The sequence below is a fragment of the Vanellus vanellus genome (genome assembly GCF_965231255.1).
Source record: "Vanellus vanellus genome assembly, chromosome: 5".
NCBI classification, from domain to species: Eukaryota; Metazoa; Chordata; class Aves; order Charadriiformes; family Charadriidae; genus Vanellus; species Vanellus vanellus.
Genome location: NC_138910.1, coordinates 61,168,311 through 61,187,739, shown reverse-complemented (window position 1 = coordinate 61,187,739; position 19,429 = coordinate 61,168,311). Strand labels below are relative to the sequence as shown.

General features: G+C 37.8%; 1 protein-coding gene across 1 annotated transcript in view; it reads left to right on the top strand.

Moving 5' to 3' along the window:
- The window catches only part of SNX7 (sorting nexin 7), a gene marked incomplete at its 5' end in the record, with an annotated part of 29,996 nt that extends 10,781 nt beyond the window's left edge, over window positions 1-19,215 (top strand). The window contains 4 exons of the mRNA XM_082484050.1: window positions 1,075-1,274; window positions 4,727-4,813; window positions 10,874-11,026; window positions 18,814-19,215. Coding sequence (XP_082340176.1) covers window positions 1,075-1,274; window positions 4,727-4,813; window positions 10,874-11,026; window positions 18,814-18,894 — 521 coding nt within the window. The 3' untranslated portion in view covers window positions 18,895-19,215. The remainder of the gene's footprint in view (window positions 1-1,074; window positions 1,275-4,726; window positions 4,814-10,873; window positions 11,027-18,813) is intronic.
- Between the last annotated feature and the right edge of the window lie 214 nt (window positions 19,216-19,429).

The following is a 19,429-nucleotide window of genomic DNA, read 5'->3' as shown; positions in this document are numbered from 1 at the left end:
AGTGGAAGTAGCTGGATGAGTTCTGTAGGTTCAAGGCATTGGTGCCAAAATATTTCTTGGAAAACCTTATGAATTTTGACATGCTTCCAAATGCTGTAGGTTATATCTTCTTTCTAGATTTTCCAAATAGCACTTGGCAGAACACTCATGAGCAAGGCTGTGCCGTTGTGGATATGAACTGTTGATGGCTGTGATTCAGAGAACACTCCTGCCTGCAGTAGCTTAACGTGGGATTCTTGATTATATCTTCCATGGAGGGTTTTTTTGTCCAATTAATCTCAAAGTAAACATTACACTCTTCATGGCACACATGTGCTTTGCATCTTTTCTTGGACATTTCTTCATTATAAATTCGGTTGTGATGAAATTGCGTTTTCAATACATGACCAATGTGTTCACAATACCCTCCTGTGAACATGCAGCTTCCAGGTCTTATCCAGCCTTGCCCAAGTTTAGTCCTGCCAAATGGCACAGTGAATTATGGAGCTTTTTCCTTCTGCTTACAAATTATCACTTGGCCTAGAGACATAAAAGAAATAATTCATAGGATATCCGTGTATTTAAATTAATAAAACCTACTAAAGGAGATAACACCTGCAGAACCAGAGTGAATTTCAGTGTGTCTTCTGCAGCTTTTGGGACATACCAAGGCTACTAGTTTTAATAACGGGATTTGGAGCATAACTGTAGCAGAAGAATTCAGGACAGTAGAAGCAAGTCAGATGAAGCGCTGCCTGGGGCTGCTATGGCTCATGTCCCTCTGTATGAAGACAACGTGAAGTAATTCAGATCATTGAGTGAACTGAATACAACCCATCAGGTCTAAGAGTATATGTGTCCTTTTAAAATGACTGGGGCATTTTTGCTGATAGGTTTGTAGGAACTACTTAATTACAATACATTCATTGATTAGTTTATTCATAAAGAGCAGTTTACTTACCATGGTCATTTGAGCAAATTTAAGCATTAGCCACAGTCTCTTGCTTTGTTACAGTAAAAATGAGGTTGCAATTAGTATCACTTGGACATCTATTAATGAACAAAAGACTAATATGTGAATATATTCCTGTTAAGAGTATTTTAATGAAATGAAGGAATACGGCCCCATCCACACACTGTGGTCAGCATCAGAAGAAGATATAGCAGACTCCCTAAAAGGTGTTGCCAGCTGCATTGACAAGTGTTGCAAGGCTACGGAGAAGCGAATGGCAGGGCTCTCGGAAAACCTGCTGCCGATTTTACATGAATACGTTCTCTACAGTGAAATTCTGATGGTAAGGTTTCCTTGAGGATTGCTTATGGCTGTATATCAAGTTTGGCTTAGTCCAGTGACAAACACTAGAAGAGAGTTTGCAACTGATGAAAATGATTTTGCAGTCCCTCTACTGTTGTTACTAAACAATGTGCACAGCATAGGATAGCTGTCCGCTAGCAGGGAATCCGGTTTGTCCTGTTTCCAGTGTTAGGCAAGAGGCACCCCTTCCAGATGAGAAGAGGTTGATAGTTTCGCATGGCAGGCAGCCCTTCAGAGCCGGGCTAAGAAGTGTCTGTTTTTGCCATCTTCAGATAGATCTGCATTGTAGCAGAGAGGCAGGAACACAGAAAGGTTTGGGGAACAGGAACTGGGAAAGACCTCCTCTGACACTGCTGAAATGTGGACTCATCGAGTAACAGATTGTGTGGGGGAAAGTGAGTGGAGAGGTTTTTCCCTTTCTAGGAGATGTTCCTAAACTGTTTTCTTTTTTCAGAACAGCAGGGAACTTCCAGTCCCTGTGCCATTATATAAGCACGTGTTAGTCTTTGCCATAAGTTCTCAGTTCCCTTTATGTACATATTTTTCTTACACTTGGAGAGAATGTAAAAAATCAGACTTCAGAATTGATAAACTCAGTGCTGATGGATAATCAACATAATTAAGTAACTGAATTCAGCATGTTGTAATTCCCACTCAGCTGCCTCCAGAAAGCAGAAAATGTGTACAAACCCCTCTTTGTCTAGGTTTTGAGCAATGCAAGCTGCAGTATGTGTTCTTGCCTTTCAGCTGGGAACCCAGCTCCTACTGCAGTGGTTTCTGAGTAGGGGCTGAGAGTGTTGCAGGCCATGGTAGAGCAAGACCCAAGTTAACTAAGCCTTTGCTGGCACTGTGCAGAGCGCTGCCGGTTAGTAAGGCTTGGCTACTGAGAGGTTAAGAGTTACTGCTTCAATGACTGCTGTCTTTAAAACCAGCTTCACTGAAAGAGGGGCCATATAAAATGTCCTGTATCTCACAGGCCTCATTATTTACATGTACGTGCAGGTAGATGGAGGTAGGTACTGCTTTGCTTAAAGGGCTGAAGAGATTACCATCCTAGCAACTGCAGGTCTGCTTCCTCTCCTGTACTTCCAGTTATTTTTCAGAATTTCTAAGTCATCCCAGCTTTCATGCTGTTGAAGAGATGCTGCCTGCCCTTTGCCTTCTAATCTGCAGCCTGGCTTGCACTTTCTCAGGTGTTCTCACATAGAGAAAGCACAGAGAGGTTTATGTGGACAACCCCCAGAGTGACTACCTGGCTCTTCATGTGCGCATTACAAGTAGCTGTTGCCCATTGCTTTTTTTTCTGCTTGCAGTGTTCTTGATGCAACACTTGCAATGCTGCATTAGGCTGCCTTCAGGTCCTGTCTGGAGGAGACTCTTCCTCCAATAGCTCATTCCTCTTCTACAACTGTTCTTTTACTTTCATGTGCCACGGATTTTTATTTTTCCTATAGTTTACTTCCTTCTTGCAGTTTGGAGAGGGACCTACTAGTCATGGTAAAAATACAATAGGGGAAGCCACACACTAGTAAAACCTGCTTTCAGAGGTGTGTTTAACGGCTCATCACAGGGACCTTTGTGCGGTGCTGCCAAGATCATGAGTAAATGTGCAGAAGAAGGTGTGGTCAATACAATACAATCCTTGTATTTCCCAGTCTTGAGAGTTCAGCCTTAAACTGGGGAAAGAGATGAATTCATAGCTAAAATATTTACATCTGGACTGGCTCCTTCCTAACTGACTCACAGAACAAAGCTGGGGAGTGCAAAGTAGTGCTGTGCCTCAGGGTACTAACTGCTGCAATAAATTGGTTATGGGTCCACATACAATTATTTGAGGGTTTTGTGGCAGGGTACCATTAAATGTTACACCAAAAAATTGTAAAAGTATAATACGTTTTAAAAACACAATCCCCCTGTTTGCCTTTAAAAGTCAGCACTTGTCTATAGTTGTTACACATTAATATTGAAATACTTTGTTTTATCTTGTAATTTAAGGAGTATTTGTGATAAATTTTCAAATAGTCATTAAAACAGTTTTAAAAGAAGCAAAAGAAATAGTAAAAAAGAGAAAGCATTTGTAATACGAAGGAAAGCCCTTCCAGACACATTTGGTTTGCTTCTGTGCTTACAGCTAAACATTTTCTGTATTTATCTAACCAAAAGATATTCTGAGCTATTGAAATGTAGATTTATGAGCATTAGTATGTACTGCTAATGTGTTACTCAGAATTGTCCAAAGTCATGTTTACCAAATTTTTGTAGTGAGTACCTGTTCAAAAAGAAACATTGAAAAATTATTTGAAAATTAACTTCCTAAATTATTTTATTACGTTTGTTAAAGTGACAAGATTTCAGAGAGAACTCAGTCAAATAAGACAGCTAGAGAAGGTAGAGCTGCTTGTGCCCTGTGCTGTTTCAACATGCCCTATGCTAGAGGTGAATACTGAAAATCTCTTTAGTATATGCAGAAGAAGCAGTAAAACCAGTTGTGGCAAGGTAATGTAAAAGAGGCTTTTGAGATTTGTAATTATATATGTCCTGCTTCTGATTTTTTTTTTTTTTAAAAGGACTAAAGCCTTGCAATGTTTCTGTGAGATAAACGCACCTGAGTGTGCTTTTACAGATGAGGAAACTAAGGCAAAGAGAAATTTGTAAGGCTTCCTCAAGGTCACAGAGCAAATGAGCATCAGAAATGGAAATTCAATCTGTAATACTGTTCCTGTTTTGTAGTGTAACAAGTAACGTTCCTTACCCTTTCTAATTATTTTTTGACATTATGCTAAAAATCCAATACCTGGTAAGACAGTTTTAAAGGAGAAAATAATTACATACACTGAAAATAAGCACATATGTCAATGTTAGAATATCTATCATTTTTATGATAATTTTACCTGATTTTACTGAACTACATTTGGCACTTACAAAATAATATTGAAGGTTGAAGTCACAATTTCAATAATGCCTGGTATACCATTTTTAGTCATTTATTCAACTTTATATTGTAACTTTTACTCAAAGAAGATACTTTAGTTCATAAGATTTGTCAAATGCATGTTGCTGTTTTAAAATAAGAATATATAGTAAGTTGAGCTGATACTAAGTAAAATGCTGTTGCAGTTTTTCTCACACGAATAGCAATGATACTGTGTATGGCAGATTCTTGCGGCACTGATTTTGGATTTACCACAATTTCTGAAAAACATGTAAGATAAAGTACAGGTATTGAAAAATAAGTCTTCACTGCATGATTTTAAGATTTTTTTTTTAATGAAAGTACATATATCATTTCAAAATTATTAAATGGCATTATTCTGTGATCTTGCCTAATTTATTAAATAGCTAAGTTGTTTGATGGTTTTCTGAATAGATGGCTAAAATTTGGTGTGGTTTACTTTCTTTTTTGTTTTTTTTTTTCTTCTCTTCTATATTAAGGGTGTTTTGAAAAGGAGAGACCAAATTCAAGGCGAGCTTGACTCCAAAGTTGATGCTTTAGCCAATAAACGGACAGAAAAGGATCTGGTGAGTATGTACAGAGTGCTGAAATCTTCCAGGCCTTATTCTAACTGCAAAAGATGATCCCCTGAAGAAAGCATGTCCTCTGAGGCCGTGCTTTGTAACTGGATGGTGTCTCTGTAATTCTCATACTCATTCTGAAAAGGTTTGGTCTTTGTAGCTGTGCATACGAGGCAAAGGCAATCATGAGAAAGATGCAAGACTTCAGTAGATAGGCTGCTGGAGCAAAGGACTGGTAATAGTGGGCCACCACTGTGTTTTGTCAACGTAGATTGTACCACAGCTTATTTTTAGTATTTCTGTTTACTGCCACACTGGGAGTTAAAAGAAAGTCAGATTTGCTGCAGTGCTCTTGTAGCTGCTGCTCCATTGCTGTAGGAGAGGGAGAGGAAGTGGTTAGAATCGGCAAAGCTGTTCATTAAACTTATTTAAAATAAAAAGTTCTGGATTCTGTTCTTGCAGGTTTCTATCTTATCTGGTTGGGCCCAGGGCTATTTTTTTACTTGCAGTATGACAGCTTCATTCATTCCAGTGAAGTCAGACTGTAACTGGTAGCCCATGGGGGCGGGCATCCCCAAACCCATCAGCAGCGAGGCTCAGTGGGCTGATTAAAAGGCAGTTCTGGGACGGGTATTGGCATTTCTTAAATTTTTGATTGTTTAACTTTCCAGCCTAAATAAAGTCCTTTAAGCACAGCGTTAACACAAAGTGTTATACAGTGTAACTAATATGTAAAAATGACTAAATAATAATCACTGTAACTTTTTAGTACATCAAAGGAGAAAGTCCTTGACATTTCAGATACTTTTTATTAGGGTTGTCGTAATTAGCTTTCATGTAAAGATGAGCTGTTTAGATCATTTTGGCACTTGAAATGCATATTTTTATTTGATTTCTTGTCACTGAGCTGAATAAATCAGAATATATTACCACTGTCTGATATCTACGATGGCTACGGTATATTTTGTAACAATTTGCCTCTGTGTACTGCAGTGGGACAGTAAGTAAATACCTCTGGTTTTGTTTTTTCCTGAAGTAGAAATTGGGTTTACTTATATCATCTTCTCATTTCACTGCCTTCGTGTTCTCTAATCTGTTTTTGATTCTCTACTTCCTCTGCTGCTTCCCCTGTCCTCTGTCCTTAGTTTACATATAAAGTTTGAAGCTGTTATAACATGCACGGAGGATGGTAAGCTGGAGAAGCCCCCCAGGCTGGGAGTTGGGGTAGCAATGGCAGGTCCTTGTCCTCTGCTGGCTGCAGGCCACTGTATTCCCATGCTGCCTTTTGCGGCCATGGGCAGACTCGTTCCACCCGTAGCCTGTCTGTGTCCCCAGCACCCCGCACCATGGGTACCCCACCTGCCGGCAGCACACATTAGGTGCATCGCATGTAAAAGCACAGAATGCAGTAAGAATGATCCTTATGGGTCCCTTCCAACTTGAGATATTCTGTGATTCTATGATTCTAAGAATTTATTCTGGCAGAAAGGAGTTTTAAACATCATTGTGTAAGTTATTTGTATGCAGCTAGTTCTATCAACTTTTCAACGTCCCTTTTAATCAGTACTTCCCATTTGTATGGTTTGTTGACAACCTGCTCAAAACAGTTGCATTTGCATAGAGCAATTCAGCAATGAATTCCAATTTCACACAGTTTGTTTAGCAGCTAGTCTTATTGCTGCCCACTGTAGGGAAGGGAACATTGCCTGGCAGAACGTGGTCTTTTCAGAATGTATTTCTATTGTAACCTGACAGAGTCCTCAAACAAGGTAAATGCACTCTTCTCCTGAACTGTTACAGACAAAAAGAAGTATTTTTTCCTTTAGGATAGTATTGATCATACCATGTTGATTTGATATTGACAATGGTTTACTCCATAATGAGGTGTTTGTACTTGCTTCCAGTAAAATTTTGAGATTGGTTTGCACAACCTGGTCTTTTTTCACTGTTTCTGTGTTTCCAAAACTGTGTTTACAGTTTTGGTAAAAGCCTTTGGACAATGTGATTACCCAGGTGTTCAGATCTTTGCTTTGTCTTTCCAACCCCTCTATTTCTTACTTATTTCAAAAAATCTTGTTTCTGAGAGCTTGATTTTCCTTGCAGTCTCACGAGAGCAGTAAACAGATGTCTGTTAGTCTAATCTTATCATACAATTCTCTGTTCTCTAATTGAGTGGCAGCTGTATCCTGAAGACTTTTTCTTAATTAGAATGTGAAGGCTTTTTCTATTAATGATAGTTTGGCCACAGAGAATGGTGTACTGCTATTTTTAACCATTCAGGTAACTTTTAACTGTTTTCATAATCATTTTTTTACTATATTTTCCTTTGTATTATGTGTTGAGATATTTTGCTGACATTTCTAACCAGACTGATTTCAGAATAAAAAGTGGTCATAACACAATTGCTGTTACTGGAATTGGTGTCAAACACCGAGTTTGGCTGTATTGGCACATTTCTATTCCTAAGCAGAACTCGTGTAGCTTCTAATGTTCTCATAGATGTCAGATTGAGCTTGTCAGTGCAATCTAGTAGCCAGAAGTTCTGCTGACAATGAGTGGCATGAACTCTAATCTCATTTGAAATACATTTCCACCGTAGATAAGGAATCTCAGATTGTCATTAGAGCTGATAAAAGGCTGTGAGATCTTTAGCATTGGTCACGGCAAACTTTAAATGATTTAACAAACAGGAGGTTATACAGCAGGAGAATACAGAATGTCCCCAAGGTCAGTGCAGCTGAAATAGGCTGGAATCGCAAATTAAACTTTATGAGATGTCAGGCTCATTGGCTGGGGAATAAACATTTTCTTGAGCTGTGCTTCTGCCACCAGACTTTTAGAAAGCTGCTTGTGGTACTGCTAAAAAGCCAAAATCTTGTCTCTTGCTCCAAAATTTAGTCCACGAAGAAGGTGGGTCTGGAAGGTTTGAAGACTGATTTTGGATGCAGGTGCTGTCAGAGATATTTGGGAGGACTTTGGTGTCCTCCTGCTTATCTAAACCTTTCTTACCTCAACACCTCTGGCTGTAAAGACGCTGGAGTTTGTGGCTCCATCATTCCCATACTCCATTCTGAAGGCATACACAGCAATGCTAGTGCAACCCTTTGTGGTTTGTGAGTTTTTAACAGTTTTGGTACTGCCACTACTGGTAACAGTAATTCTGACAAAAGGTTGGTAGAATGTGCTCTGACAGCACCAGATAAGCATTAAATGTGAACTTAAGAATTCTAGTGTTCAGGCTTGAAACTGAGTAGTAAAGAGATGAAATGCTGAATCTATCACATTCTGAATAGATCTTATGTTTTAACTCCAGGCTAAAAAGGGTCAGTATCATCAAAGCTGTAGGATCAATTAATATAGCAGACAGAAATTCATGCTGTTTTGCATAGTGAGATAGTGTAAACTGCTGTGTCACTTACTAGATAATTTGGCTATTGGGCCAAGGCTCTTTGGCTACAGGTTGCACTGGTTCACGTCTGGTAGCGCTCTGCCCTAGCAGTGTCTGGCTCCCACCTTCCTGTCCTGTGGTCCGATGCCTGATTAGCACCATGCTGTCCTTCTCTGGGGATCACTGATGTGAGATCAATGTGAGAAAATGGATTCAGAATCATATTTCATTTGCAGGATAAATTGTAACAATTTACACCTTGTAAATGAGGAACAGACTAGGTAGATGGTTTTTTTGAGACCGAGCCATTCTTTGATTTCTGCTGTCATGGCAGCCGAAGAGGGTGGCATTTATGTTTCTATTCAATTGTGAAAAACTACATCTTAAGCCTCTCTACTTGAGATGAAGTGTGGCCTAATGCTGCCTTTAGACCTTAAGTCCAACCCTTGTCTTGATACAATACACAGTTTCTTTTGGGCTTTCAAGGTGATGTTTAAACCGCATATCCAGGCAAGGATGTAGAACAGAGTCTGCCTGTCTCCATCACGTTGTGACTACACTGTGGAAGAAATTCATAGTTCCTAGAAAAGGCAAGACTGTAGAAACACACAAACTGTAAAATAAATGTAAATAAATGTAAATGTAATAAATGCAAATGTATAAAATAAATGTAAACCAAAACAAAACAAAAAACAAACTGTAAAATAAATGTCAAAGATATGAAGAACGAGATAAGGGGAAGCTGCTGCAGCCAGGACTTCCAAGTCAGAGTTGTTCTTTATGTGTGTAGCCTATTCCCATATAAGAATTTTTTTCTTGCAAAAGCAGGTTTTCCTGCCTTTCCTACTCTAAATCATCTAAAAATATTAACCATTTTCAGTATTCTGTGTGCATTCATTTTTGGTATTTGAAGAAAAGGCAATTAACTTGGGACATGCCCAAGATACTGAATCCAAGCTGTTTGTAATTCCTTTAAAGGTAATTTCTCCACACTTGAACTTTGGATTAACCTTTTCATTTTGAATACAGTGTTGGTTGTTGAAATTACCCTTGTCCATAGTTTGATTACAGGTCTGGCTAGATAATTGATCTTGGGCTTTTCAGTAAAGTAGAAATAATATTTTGCATTTTGTTCTTGACTAATAACTGGTATTTCATTAATCTAGAAGAGTGGCCAGGAAAATCAGTGTAGAAATCAAGTCTAACTAAAAATGTTTATTCATCTGTGTACCGTGGAATGTGGAGAATCCATTCAGATGAAATTTTCAGTTTTACTAGCTAAGGAGTTTTTGGCTACTTAAGAGCTGAAGGATTCTAGTACGTCAAACTGAATCGGGATTTGTGGTTTGTGAATTAAGCGCTGGGCTCAGGTTCTGTCACGATTTCAGGCAGTGCTGCTTAGTTCATGTCTGATGGCGGCAGCACTGCCGGCTGTTGCACTGGAACACTGTCTTCCCTGCATGGTCCAAGCTGGAGGCTGCGCACCAAGACTCTCCACATTCTTCTCTGAATTTTGGCATGTCTGTATTCTGCCAGTAGCCTAAGCATTCCTTGAAAATCGTGGAAGTTAATCCTGGAATCGTGAAATTCATATCAATGAAAGCACCAGCACTGCAGAAAGCATGAGAAGCCATCCAACTTTACAGGAGTGTTGTATGAGGAAACAACAACTCGCCTGACAGCAGAATACGAGGAAGAAGAGGAAGGTGTGTGGGACCTGAGTTGCAATGGAAGCAATACAAGGAGATTAACTTTTCCTGCTTGATGATCCTTCTTGGTGGTGTTTGTGCCCGACCTCCCTCCTGCTGCAGACAGGCGCTGTGCAGTCCCAGCGGATGGATTTGCACTGTAGCTACAGAAGATGTACCTCGTTCTGTGACTGGGTGCCAGCCAGAGCTGACACAGCTGATTAGCAAATGACAATAGGTAACAAAATTATTGAGAAGAGTAGAAGACTCATTAAAGAGAGGGCCTCTGTCCACTTACTCATTCCCATTAGCTGAAAAGTCACTTTGTGCCTCTACAGTAATTAGAAGAAAATAATGTCTGTAGAACAGCCCTCAAGGTTTTTGATCCTGGATTGCTGTGAAAGGGTTTCTTCTCTGCAGAAGTCCTTTGGTTTAATTTCTTTCCCTGCTTCTGTATTTCTCCATCCCTCACATGGTCACACAGAGGTTAGTTCCACAAGATAAGATGGCAAGGTGACGGGCAAGAAATCAGAAAGTTTGTGCTTTTGATTTCTGCTGTATTCTCCCCATTCTGGTTTCTCCGTAGGTTATCAAAGGTTCTGTCAGGGTTTTGTCAGTTTTTCTGGCCAAATCTAATTTATGTAGTTGATTCTGCTTTAGTAGAGCCCTCTATATTTTCCTATTTAGATGCATTACTGTCAAGTGCTAGTGAAGAGGTGCCAGAGTCTGTAACTTCTCAGTCAATGAAAATATCTCCAGCAACACTTTAATTCTGGTCTAGAATTTCTGTTATTAATATTTCAGAAATTGTACCAAGTTATTCATTAAGAATAAAATTTAAATATATCCCCAGGAAATTATTTTCTACGTTAAGTTAAATACCAGCCTTGGTTCTGCAGTTCTGTTTGTCTGCACTACAATCACTTGATTTCAATCACTTTTGAAATGGTGACTTTACTAATATTTTTAATATTTACAATTCATATTTAGTTCTCAGAAGAGATCGGGAAACTTGAAGACAAAGTCGAATATGCCAATAATGCTCTGAAAGCAGATTGGGACAGGTGGAAGCAAAACATGCAGTGTGATATGAGATCAACGTTCACTAATGTGGCTGAGAATAATCTCCGTTATTATGAAGAGGTAAAAAAACACTTTGTCATAGCAATGTTATTTTTTCATTGATTATTTCAGTGGAGAAGAACATGGGTTGTCTTTAAAGAGGAATTTTTGAATTTTAGTTCAAACCTGTGTTAACTTCAGAATCAGCTTTTGCAGGAAGAGGGAGGCAGTTACCCTTAATTTGACACGTTTCAAGTGAAACGTATTTTATTTGTGCCCAAGTGGTTGATCCTGAGTTCATCATCGACAGAGGGCACTCTTGTTTTACTAACCACAGCAATTTGGAACGTATTTTTTGGTTCAATGTCAGCTGCTGTATTTCAGTTTGGAAACCTTTTGCTATAACTGCATGAAGAAGCCCTCTGGAAAGCTCAAGCTTGTGTAAATGATCTTGTATGAGGAAAACATTCAAATGTGATTCCATTTCAGACAGCACATTCAGGAAGTCATCGTTGTTATTTCTCTAAGGAATTGTCTTTCGTGCAATAATCAGACTTTACAAGGATAAAGAAGAACAATACAATTTTAAGAAGTCAATATGAAAAGCTTATTACACTTTGCAACAAAAAATACATATTCTGCAAGTGTATACAATTACTAAATTGAATATTTTTATAATTGAAACCTACTACTTCAGAAAGAAAGAAAAGTGATTGAAATTAGATTTTTATTTTCAACTCAAATGTCATGGTTAATATTCTTAGTAAGAATTCCCTTTTACAAGAATATATACTAAGAAAGAGAACTTGAAAACATAACAAAATACATGAAGCATTCTGTGAAGTTTCTTCATGTGGAACATGTTTTGATTGAAAATATTTTGAAAATATCCTGAATGTCTTGAATTTTTTTAAAGAATTTCTTCTTATTTTGAGAAAAAAAAATGGAATACACTAAGCCATCTATTAATAATAAATTAGTAATTTTCACAGATATATGTTGACATCTGTAACTTCCAATTCTGTATTTAGAACTTTTTATGGATTGCCCGTTAGCCAATGACAGTGTCCTGATTTTACAAATCATTTTGTTAAAACATAATTGAAAAGACAGAGCTCTTGATCATCACGTCTAATTAATTAACATACAGTCTGTGAGATGCATGGACATTGACAATCTGTTGTTAGATATTAAGATCAAAATATTTTCTGAAATCAGGCAGCCAGCTTTTGGCATCCTCTCACATTTTCTTCAGTTATTGATGATCTCTGACTTCTATATCAGCAATACGTGTGTTAAAAGGATGCTAAATATATTGGAATATTTTGTTACCGAATTATTAGCTAAATTAAAACACAAAAATAATTCTTTGGTTCCCTTTCCCTTCTAGAAATGCTTTTTGCTGAATTAGAATTTTAATTCAGAATGCCAAAGCTCGTGCTATACATGAAATAGCTATCATTAAGTCACAAACTGCAGAAAATGGCTCAGATATCTCTCTAACTGCCAGTGGTTCCTCTTAAATAGCCTCTGGAATACCGGACAAATCGGTTTATACTGAGACATTATTCTTTGTTGGTGCGTTTCTTGAATATTGAAATCCGCATAAAATCTTCTTGTTTGCAGAGTGAGGGCTTACCATTTTTTTTCTGTTTTATCAGAAAATCATTATTTTAATGCTGACATTCAAGAGAATTTGCTAAAATTAATATTAGATTGGGAGTTTTGATCTAAAAATGCATGTTTATTTGAGACCTGTGGTTAATGCTGATGGTTAATTGTTGGAGATGTGATTACTGTCAGAGGCCCTTATATTACAAACTACAAGTGCATAATGCACTCCTGAAAACAGCAGAAAAAGCAGCCCTGGCATCTGCTTTTGCTGTTTAGAAGTGAAACTTCAAGAAGGGAACCTCAGAAACCTGAGGATCAGAATTTGATTTTTATACTTTAAGTAGAAAACAAAATCCTACCTTCAAGATAACAGTTTGAGTCTCACTCATTAAACTCATGCACAAACACAGTGCCTCTTAGTGTTTTTCACTTGTTCAGTCGTTACTTGCATCATTAACGTTCTCTCACATGTCTGAAGTTAAATTGCTCGTTCATGCTTTGGATACACCATTTGATGCTTACGAAGCCTTTTCTTCCTGTACCATCTCTCATCTTTGTTCTTGCCTGCTCCCAGGCACCATGGATATGATTCAGTTGCCCAGCTCTTCTGTCCGTTTCCTATGAGGAATCATCTCCTACCTTCTAACTCAGGCACTGCTTGCTGCTCCTCCTTTCCACAGCTTTTTACCCCCACCAGTTCAACTATTCTTGCTTCTCCACGAGCAATGTCCCATACCCTTCTCTATGGCACTATTTCACGGTGCTCCTCGTTATTCCCCAGTCTTGCTGACTTCATTTCCCAGGCACACAACCTAACCAGGCATCATTCCTGTTAGTGGCCATTCTCTGCATTCCTTAAATCTCTGAGAACTACAGAGCAATGAGAGATGGACATCTCATGTTTTCTGGTGGCTTTTGTAGTAGAGAATACAGTACTTCAAGACTCTATAGAACTAAAGCCAGTGTGATAAAGTACAACATAGCAGTGTGTCAAAGTACAGTAGAATTTCTAAAATGTTCTTTCCTCTTTGTCACAATAGAGAGTATGACCTTACATTTGTTTGTATTTCTCCTTAATTGTAGTTGCCTAAGGATTCTGCTGTCAACTTGTCAAGCATCACCTAGCTAGCATAAAAGAGTACGACTCCCTTAAGCTGAATTAATTTTCATGTTACATGAAGTGCTACTTTAAAGTGTTACCTGTAATTATATTTATCCAGATTTACTAATTCAAAACAAGTAGAGGTATTTCTGTAGCCTTCCAGTTTACCGACTATCTAGATTTAATATAATTGAATAGGAAGTGTTCCTTTGTTTCTACAGCTGTGGAATCACCAATCTCTTGTGTCTCTCAATGCTGTGGTAACAAAGACACTAATTAAAGCCCCATGTTGCAAATTTACAGGGTGCTCCTATGCAGACCTATGAGAATGAAGGCTTTGCTGTGATAATGTACAAGCTATGTTATAATACATTAAAATATAACATCATTTAGTAGCCAAGAATTACCGTGACTGAACAATCATTTGGTATTCCTGTAGCTGGTCTCAAGAGTTCAGAGACTTCTCTACTTCCTTTACTTTGCTTCTGGAAAAGAGTTGAATACATGCTTAAGTGTCTCTGTATTTCACACAGGTTTAAAGCCAATAACATACTGTATTAATACTGACTGTGAGTGCGTTGCTAAAATAGGATTTTCTGAAACAGTTTGAAAAGGTTTTAATTTTTAAACATACAGAACTGTACCCCTATTTCTGAAGCAAATTGCATCAATTTGTTTGCCTTACAGAGAAAAGTTCTTGAATGAAGTATGTGTTCACACTGTCCCATTTATTTCACTCCTTTTCCCCATGCCTTAGTTGTGTCGCTGTTCTCTGAAACAGCACACCTTAGTCCAGAAGCATCTGCCAAACAGTTGAAATCGCAACCTGTCCACAGGGTGGAGTTTACAGGTGAGAAAGCTGATTATCACCAGGAGCATTTTCATTAAGTTAGGTATAGATATTCTGCAGAGCCCTAAAGATGCAGCATTACTAAAACCAAAACAAGATACAAAGTTATTGGTGGTGGTGGTGTTAGCATTATTTAGCTAGCACGTCTGAAGGGTTCCTGGTGCAAATTAGCAAAACCAAACCAGGCAGTGTTGAACTCTGGCTTCAAAGAGCAATTAAACATTTACGAATTTTTTCCTTTTGTGTTTACTATAGTCTCTAGGATATTAACGGCATAAAAGAAAAAGAAACACTTTAATTTTTCTCATCAAAGAACTTTGTTAACCTATTCTGTTCAGAAAAAAACATCGGAATAAGTGGCTAGATTTTGCAGCCCAATCCAAAGACTAGTTAGACATTATAAATCCAGCAAATATACCAGAATTTGGTTTTCTGCTGCTCGTGAGGCAGTCTAGTAAATGTAGGAAGAGTGGGGTTTTTTTTCATACTGTAGGATGATATTTAATTAGTTTTGGCATTGAAATAACATGTTTTTTCTTGTGCATGGATGAGCCTTTGTTTTAAAGCGTAGCCTCTAATTTTATTTTTCTCATGTCAAACTAATCCTGTTAAACCTGTGAAGCTTAATCAGACAAAAAGCTGAAGTTATCTTTGATATAGTGAGATTCTTGTTGGTATTGACACAGCTTATTCTTTTCCAAAAATATAAATAATTTCCCGATTTTCTTAACTATTTCAAGAATATCTTAGTTTATTTCTGTGACCTACATTGTTGTACAGGCATAAATTAATCCAAAAGATTCATTAGGGCAAAACAATACTCCTTCCCCATTACAACAACTTCCCTCTAAATCCAAAGCCCTTATCTCGTATAAGCTGTAAAAAAATAGATGAGATTTGTTGTCTGCCCTAGAGGCCTCTATAGTGATGCATTTAACTAGTCATTTGGTTGTAGAGCAAAAGTTAGCTGCTCATGCATGTTGATCACATCCTACCTTAGCAATGCCTGGGAATTTAGCTACAAACTTCATGTGGTTTTCAAAAGCTCGCACGTAGCTGAGCCAGTTTGTCTCTGTGCATGTCACTTCAAAGCCAGGATCCATCTTTGAACCCTCATTCACTTCAGCCCTAAAAATTCCTTTTAAACACTTTCAGGAAGATGTTTTTTTCTAGTGGGAATCACTATTTCTATGCACTCTAGTTTTTGTTTCCTTGCACCCAGAAACTATGAAAGTATTTTTTCTCTCTCCCTCAGACACACAAGACTTGATTTTCAGATTCTACTCCAGAAAATGCCATCATAAATTATATTTTTAAGGTATCAACCATGAAAAACAGGGAACTGGAACAGAAACACACATGGCATGCAACACACTGCTTCTGTTATCCCTACTACACGTTCTATTTTCAGATCTCTTTTTTAGTTAGATATGCAATTGTCTATATGAAAACCTTTTTGCTGTTTTTTCTAAAAATGATGTTGCAGAATAGATGTGTGACCTGCACTAGTAATCGGAATATTTTAGGCAAAGTAGCCTTATTTAAGCTCTTGCTATTTCATTCTGTGCATTTAGGCTTTTTTATGTCTTCTGCCAGGCTTTTACAAGTAATTGGATTATGAATTTCAATCCTATGCGTGCACATTTAATTTCCTGGGTTTGGTTTTCCTTTTTTTCCCCTTTCTGCCTCCTTTGTGAAAGCTGGCTGATCCTCTGTTTAGATCTCCATTTTCAACCTCCCAGGAGAATGAAGTAAAATCATTCTGTAATAATGTTGAAGTATACATCACTAACGAAATAGCGTTTATGCAGTTCATGCTTCACAATGTAAAAATCGTGAGCCTAAGGCGCAGAGACCTAGTTTTGTTTTGGTATGGTTAATTATAAAACTTGTCAGCTGTAGCGGCGCTGTGATGTCTGACAGTGAAATGAGCCACCATTGCTCTTACATTTTGGAAAATGTGTTTTGGTTATATAAACGAGGATAAATTAAATACTGAAGAACTTGCATAACTCAAAAAAATGGCTTTGCATCTTTGGAAAGACTTCAGTAGAGTGTATCTATCTGGTTAGCCAACATATTGTGATTGCATATTAACACGTGCAGTTTGGCTCAGTGTTGCAAAGATAACAGAAAGCCATTTTTACATTCCAGCCAGTGCTGATATATGTATTTTAATTCACATTACTGAAGTTACAGAATTACAAAACATGGAGTTAAATGCTTATAAATTCAACTATGGTTCAGAAAAAAAAAGTCAGTCATTACCAACAAAAGAATCTTCAAGAAACAGTGATCATTCCTTGTCCCACACCTAGAAAAAGCCTAGGAAAACAGATGTGCCTTGCAGCTTTCTAGGATGGTAATCCAGGCTGGGCTCTAGCAGACAGAAATCTGAGTCCAAGTGCCATGGTGCAGACACATTGCGAGCAGCTGCCTCATTGACATTTTAAAACCCAAGGTGCCACCTTCCAGCTCAAGCATCTCAGATAGACTCAGCTGCCGCAGTGTCACATGAAGTAGGGGAGAAACAAATGATCAAACTTTAAAGGTCCAGGGGACAATATATGAATAACAGGAACAGTCTCTAACATGCTTGATAACAATCAAAAACCTATGCAGAAATAAGCTCTGGCATACTTTCTTCTTTGTGATCTCTTAGGTCAGTCAGGTGTTTTAAACTCTCTTGTTATCTTGTAGACCCACATCTTCTACTTTTCTATGTCTTCAGTGACTTAATCACTGCTGACTTTTGTTTGCTGTTTCTTGTTACTTTTGTCACCCATAATTTTATTGGTATCCCTCGTTCTGCGTCCTTGTGTCATCATGGATTTCCCCAACTCTGGTCATCCTGCATATCTCCTTCATTCTGCTCTTTGAGCTTATACTTTAATATTATTCATAACTATTAGGTCCTCCCACTCATCTACTTGCACATAGATAGGCAATAATACCAGGACCTAGGCTCTTTAATGTAACATGATTAAATCTACATATTTAATGGCAGAGTTTTGAAGTCATTCACTGGAAAGGTCTAATAAGACAGAGTTAGGTGGCTGTAAGTTCAAGCAGCGTGAGTGCTAGCGTATTTTCCATGTCTCCTAAGCAATGACAGATGGATGCTAGATACTTCATTGTAGCTGGGCATAGCAAATTACTGTGGCCTGAATAGCTTATGGCAAAAGTTTTCACTTAGGAAATCATGCTGTTTTCAGGGTACTGATTTAATTCAAAGTTCAAATAAATGCATTATGCTGTCTAGGTTTTAATATAAAAGAAGATCTTTCCTGAGAATTTTCAGAAGACTTACTTACTGTGAATATTTCAGACTCTTAATGAAAAAAACTATGTATAGTAAGTAGTAGATAAGCTGCATTGTCAAGAGCCATAGATTATGAGTGTGTAAGTCAAAATTTTACTAGAACATTTCGATTTCTAGGTGTTTGGTTTTTTTTCACTAGCATCAAAACAATAAAATTATTGCATAAGTTTGACTGCCCTGTTCTAATGACAGACTTGACCTAGTAGAAACCTGGTACTTTGGGTAACAAGCACCAGCACACCACGGGTTACCTAGTGATAGCCTCGCCATGATTCTCAACACTAATCTGTGATTTATAATGGTTTGCGAAGCTGCCAACACTCATTTAAGCCAAACTGAACCAACGACATTGGAGATACTATTTTTTTTTTTCCATTTTACTGCCTAGAGTCATGGTGCTTCAAATAAAAAAAATAATTTGTACAATTCTAAATGCCACTTGTTGTTGTAAGGATGACAAAGTGTCATCGTCATCCCCTCCACCTTTCTGGTCCTATTTCTTTCTCATTACTCAGGGGAAAAACGAGTTCACTGTGTGTTTAGAAAAAAACTGTTTTAATTTAACTTGGAAGGAAAATTGGGTATACAATAGGAATCCACAGAGATTACAAGGGAACTGTGCCTGACAGTGCGCTTTCTATTTGGAAGAAATCTTTGCCTGTAACTAAAGGCAGAGATTAAAGAAGAGCATAATTAATGCTAGCATCTTCCATGCTAACACATACAATGATGATGCTCACACTGTGCTTGTCATAACGTAAAAGTGACCTTTACAGCTCACTCAGCATGTTGGCTAACATTTTATGTATCACTGAGCTGCCTAGGAAAACATATTTTGCTCTTACCATAGTCCCACAAAAGCAGCTAGTGACAATGCGTATGTATTCTGCTAATTTTCTTCTTCTTTTTCTCCTTGGCTACCAGTGTTACAGAAATTTTTCTGCTATGTTCATATGTATCTGTGTGATTTTTTTTTGAAGTGCCTTGCTACATGGGAGTCCTTCCTAGCATCTCAAACAGTGGATCTTCATGTGGAAGAAGATTCTGAAGACAGGCCTTGAGTAGTATCCCTGCTCGATCTCTGCCTTTTCCATGCAGTTTCTCCCAACCAAAGAAGTGCTTTATACAAGATCAGATACATTATTAAATTTAACTGTTAAAAATCAGTGAAATGCAGGAAACCAGCTTATTGAAAACTCAGGTATTCTATTCCTGAAATACATTTTGGAACATGCTATATATTGCTTTATATTGCTTAGCTGTGATTTTACATATTTTTATGCAAGTGTTTGCATACAATTGTTTTCATAAATATTGCATAATTTGGATATAAAGTATTTTAAATATGTAAAAATAGCTCAATTTTAATAAAAAGTTTAATAAGGAAAGCTTGCCTCCATTTTGTGTCCTAGTCTTTAAGAGGTATTTTGGCATTTCAGCATGCTTGTTATATTCTCTTTGTTAAGGTCCTGTACGTGTAAAATCAGCTAGCATAGTCTTCAAGGAGCTCTTTAGGATTATTTTAATAGATTGTGCTAGTCACCCGATGGCAACGTGGTGTAGAAAGATGCCGAACACGTTCTGTGAGATTAATGC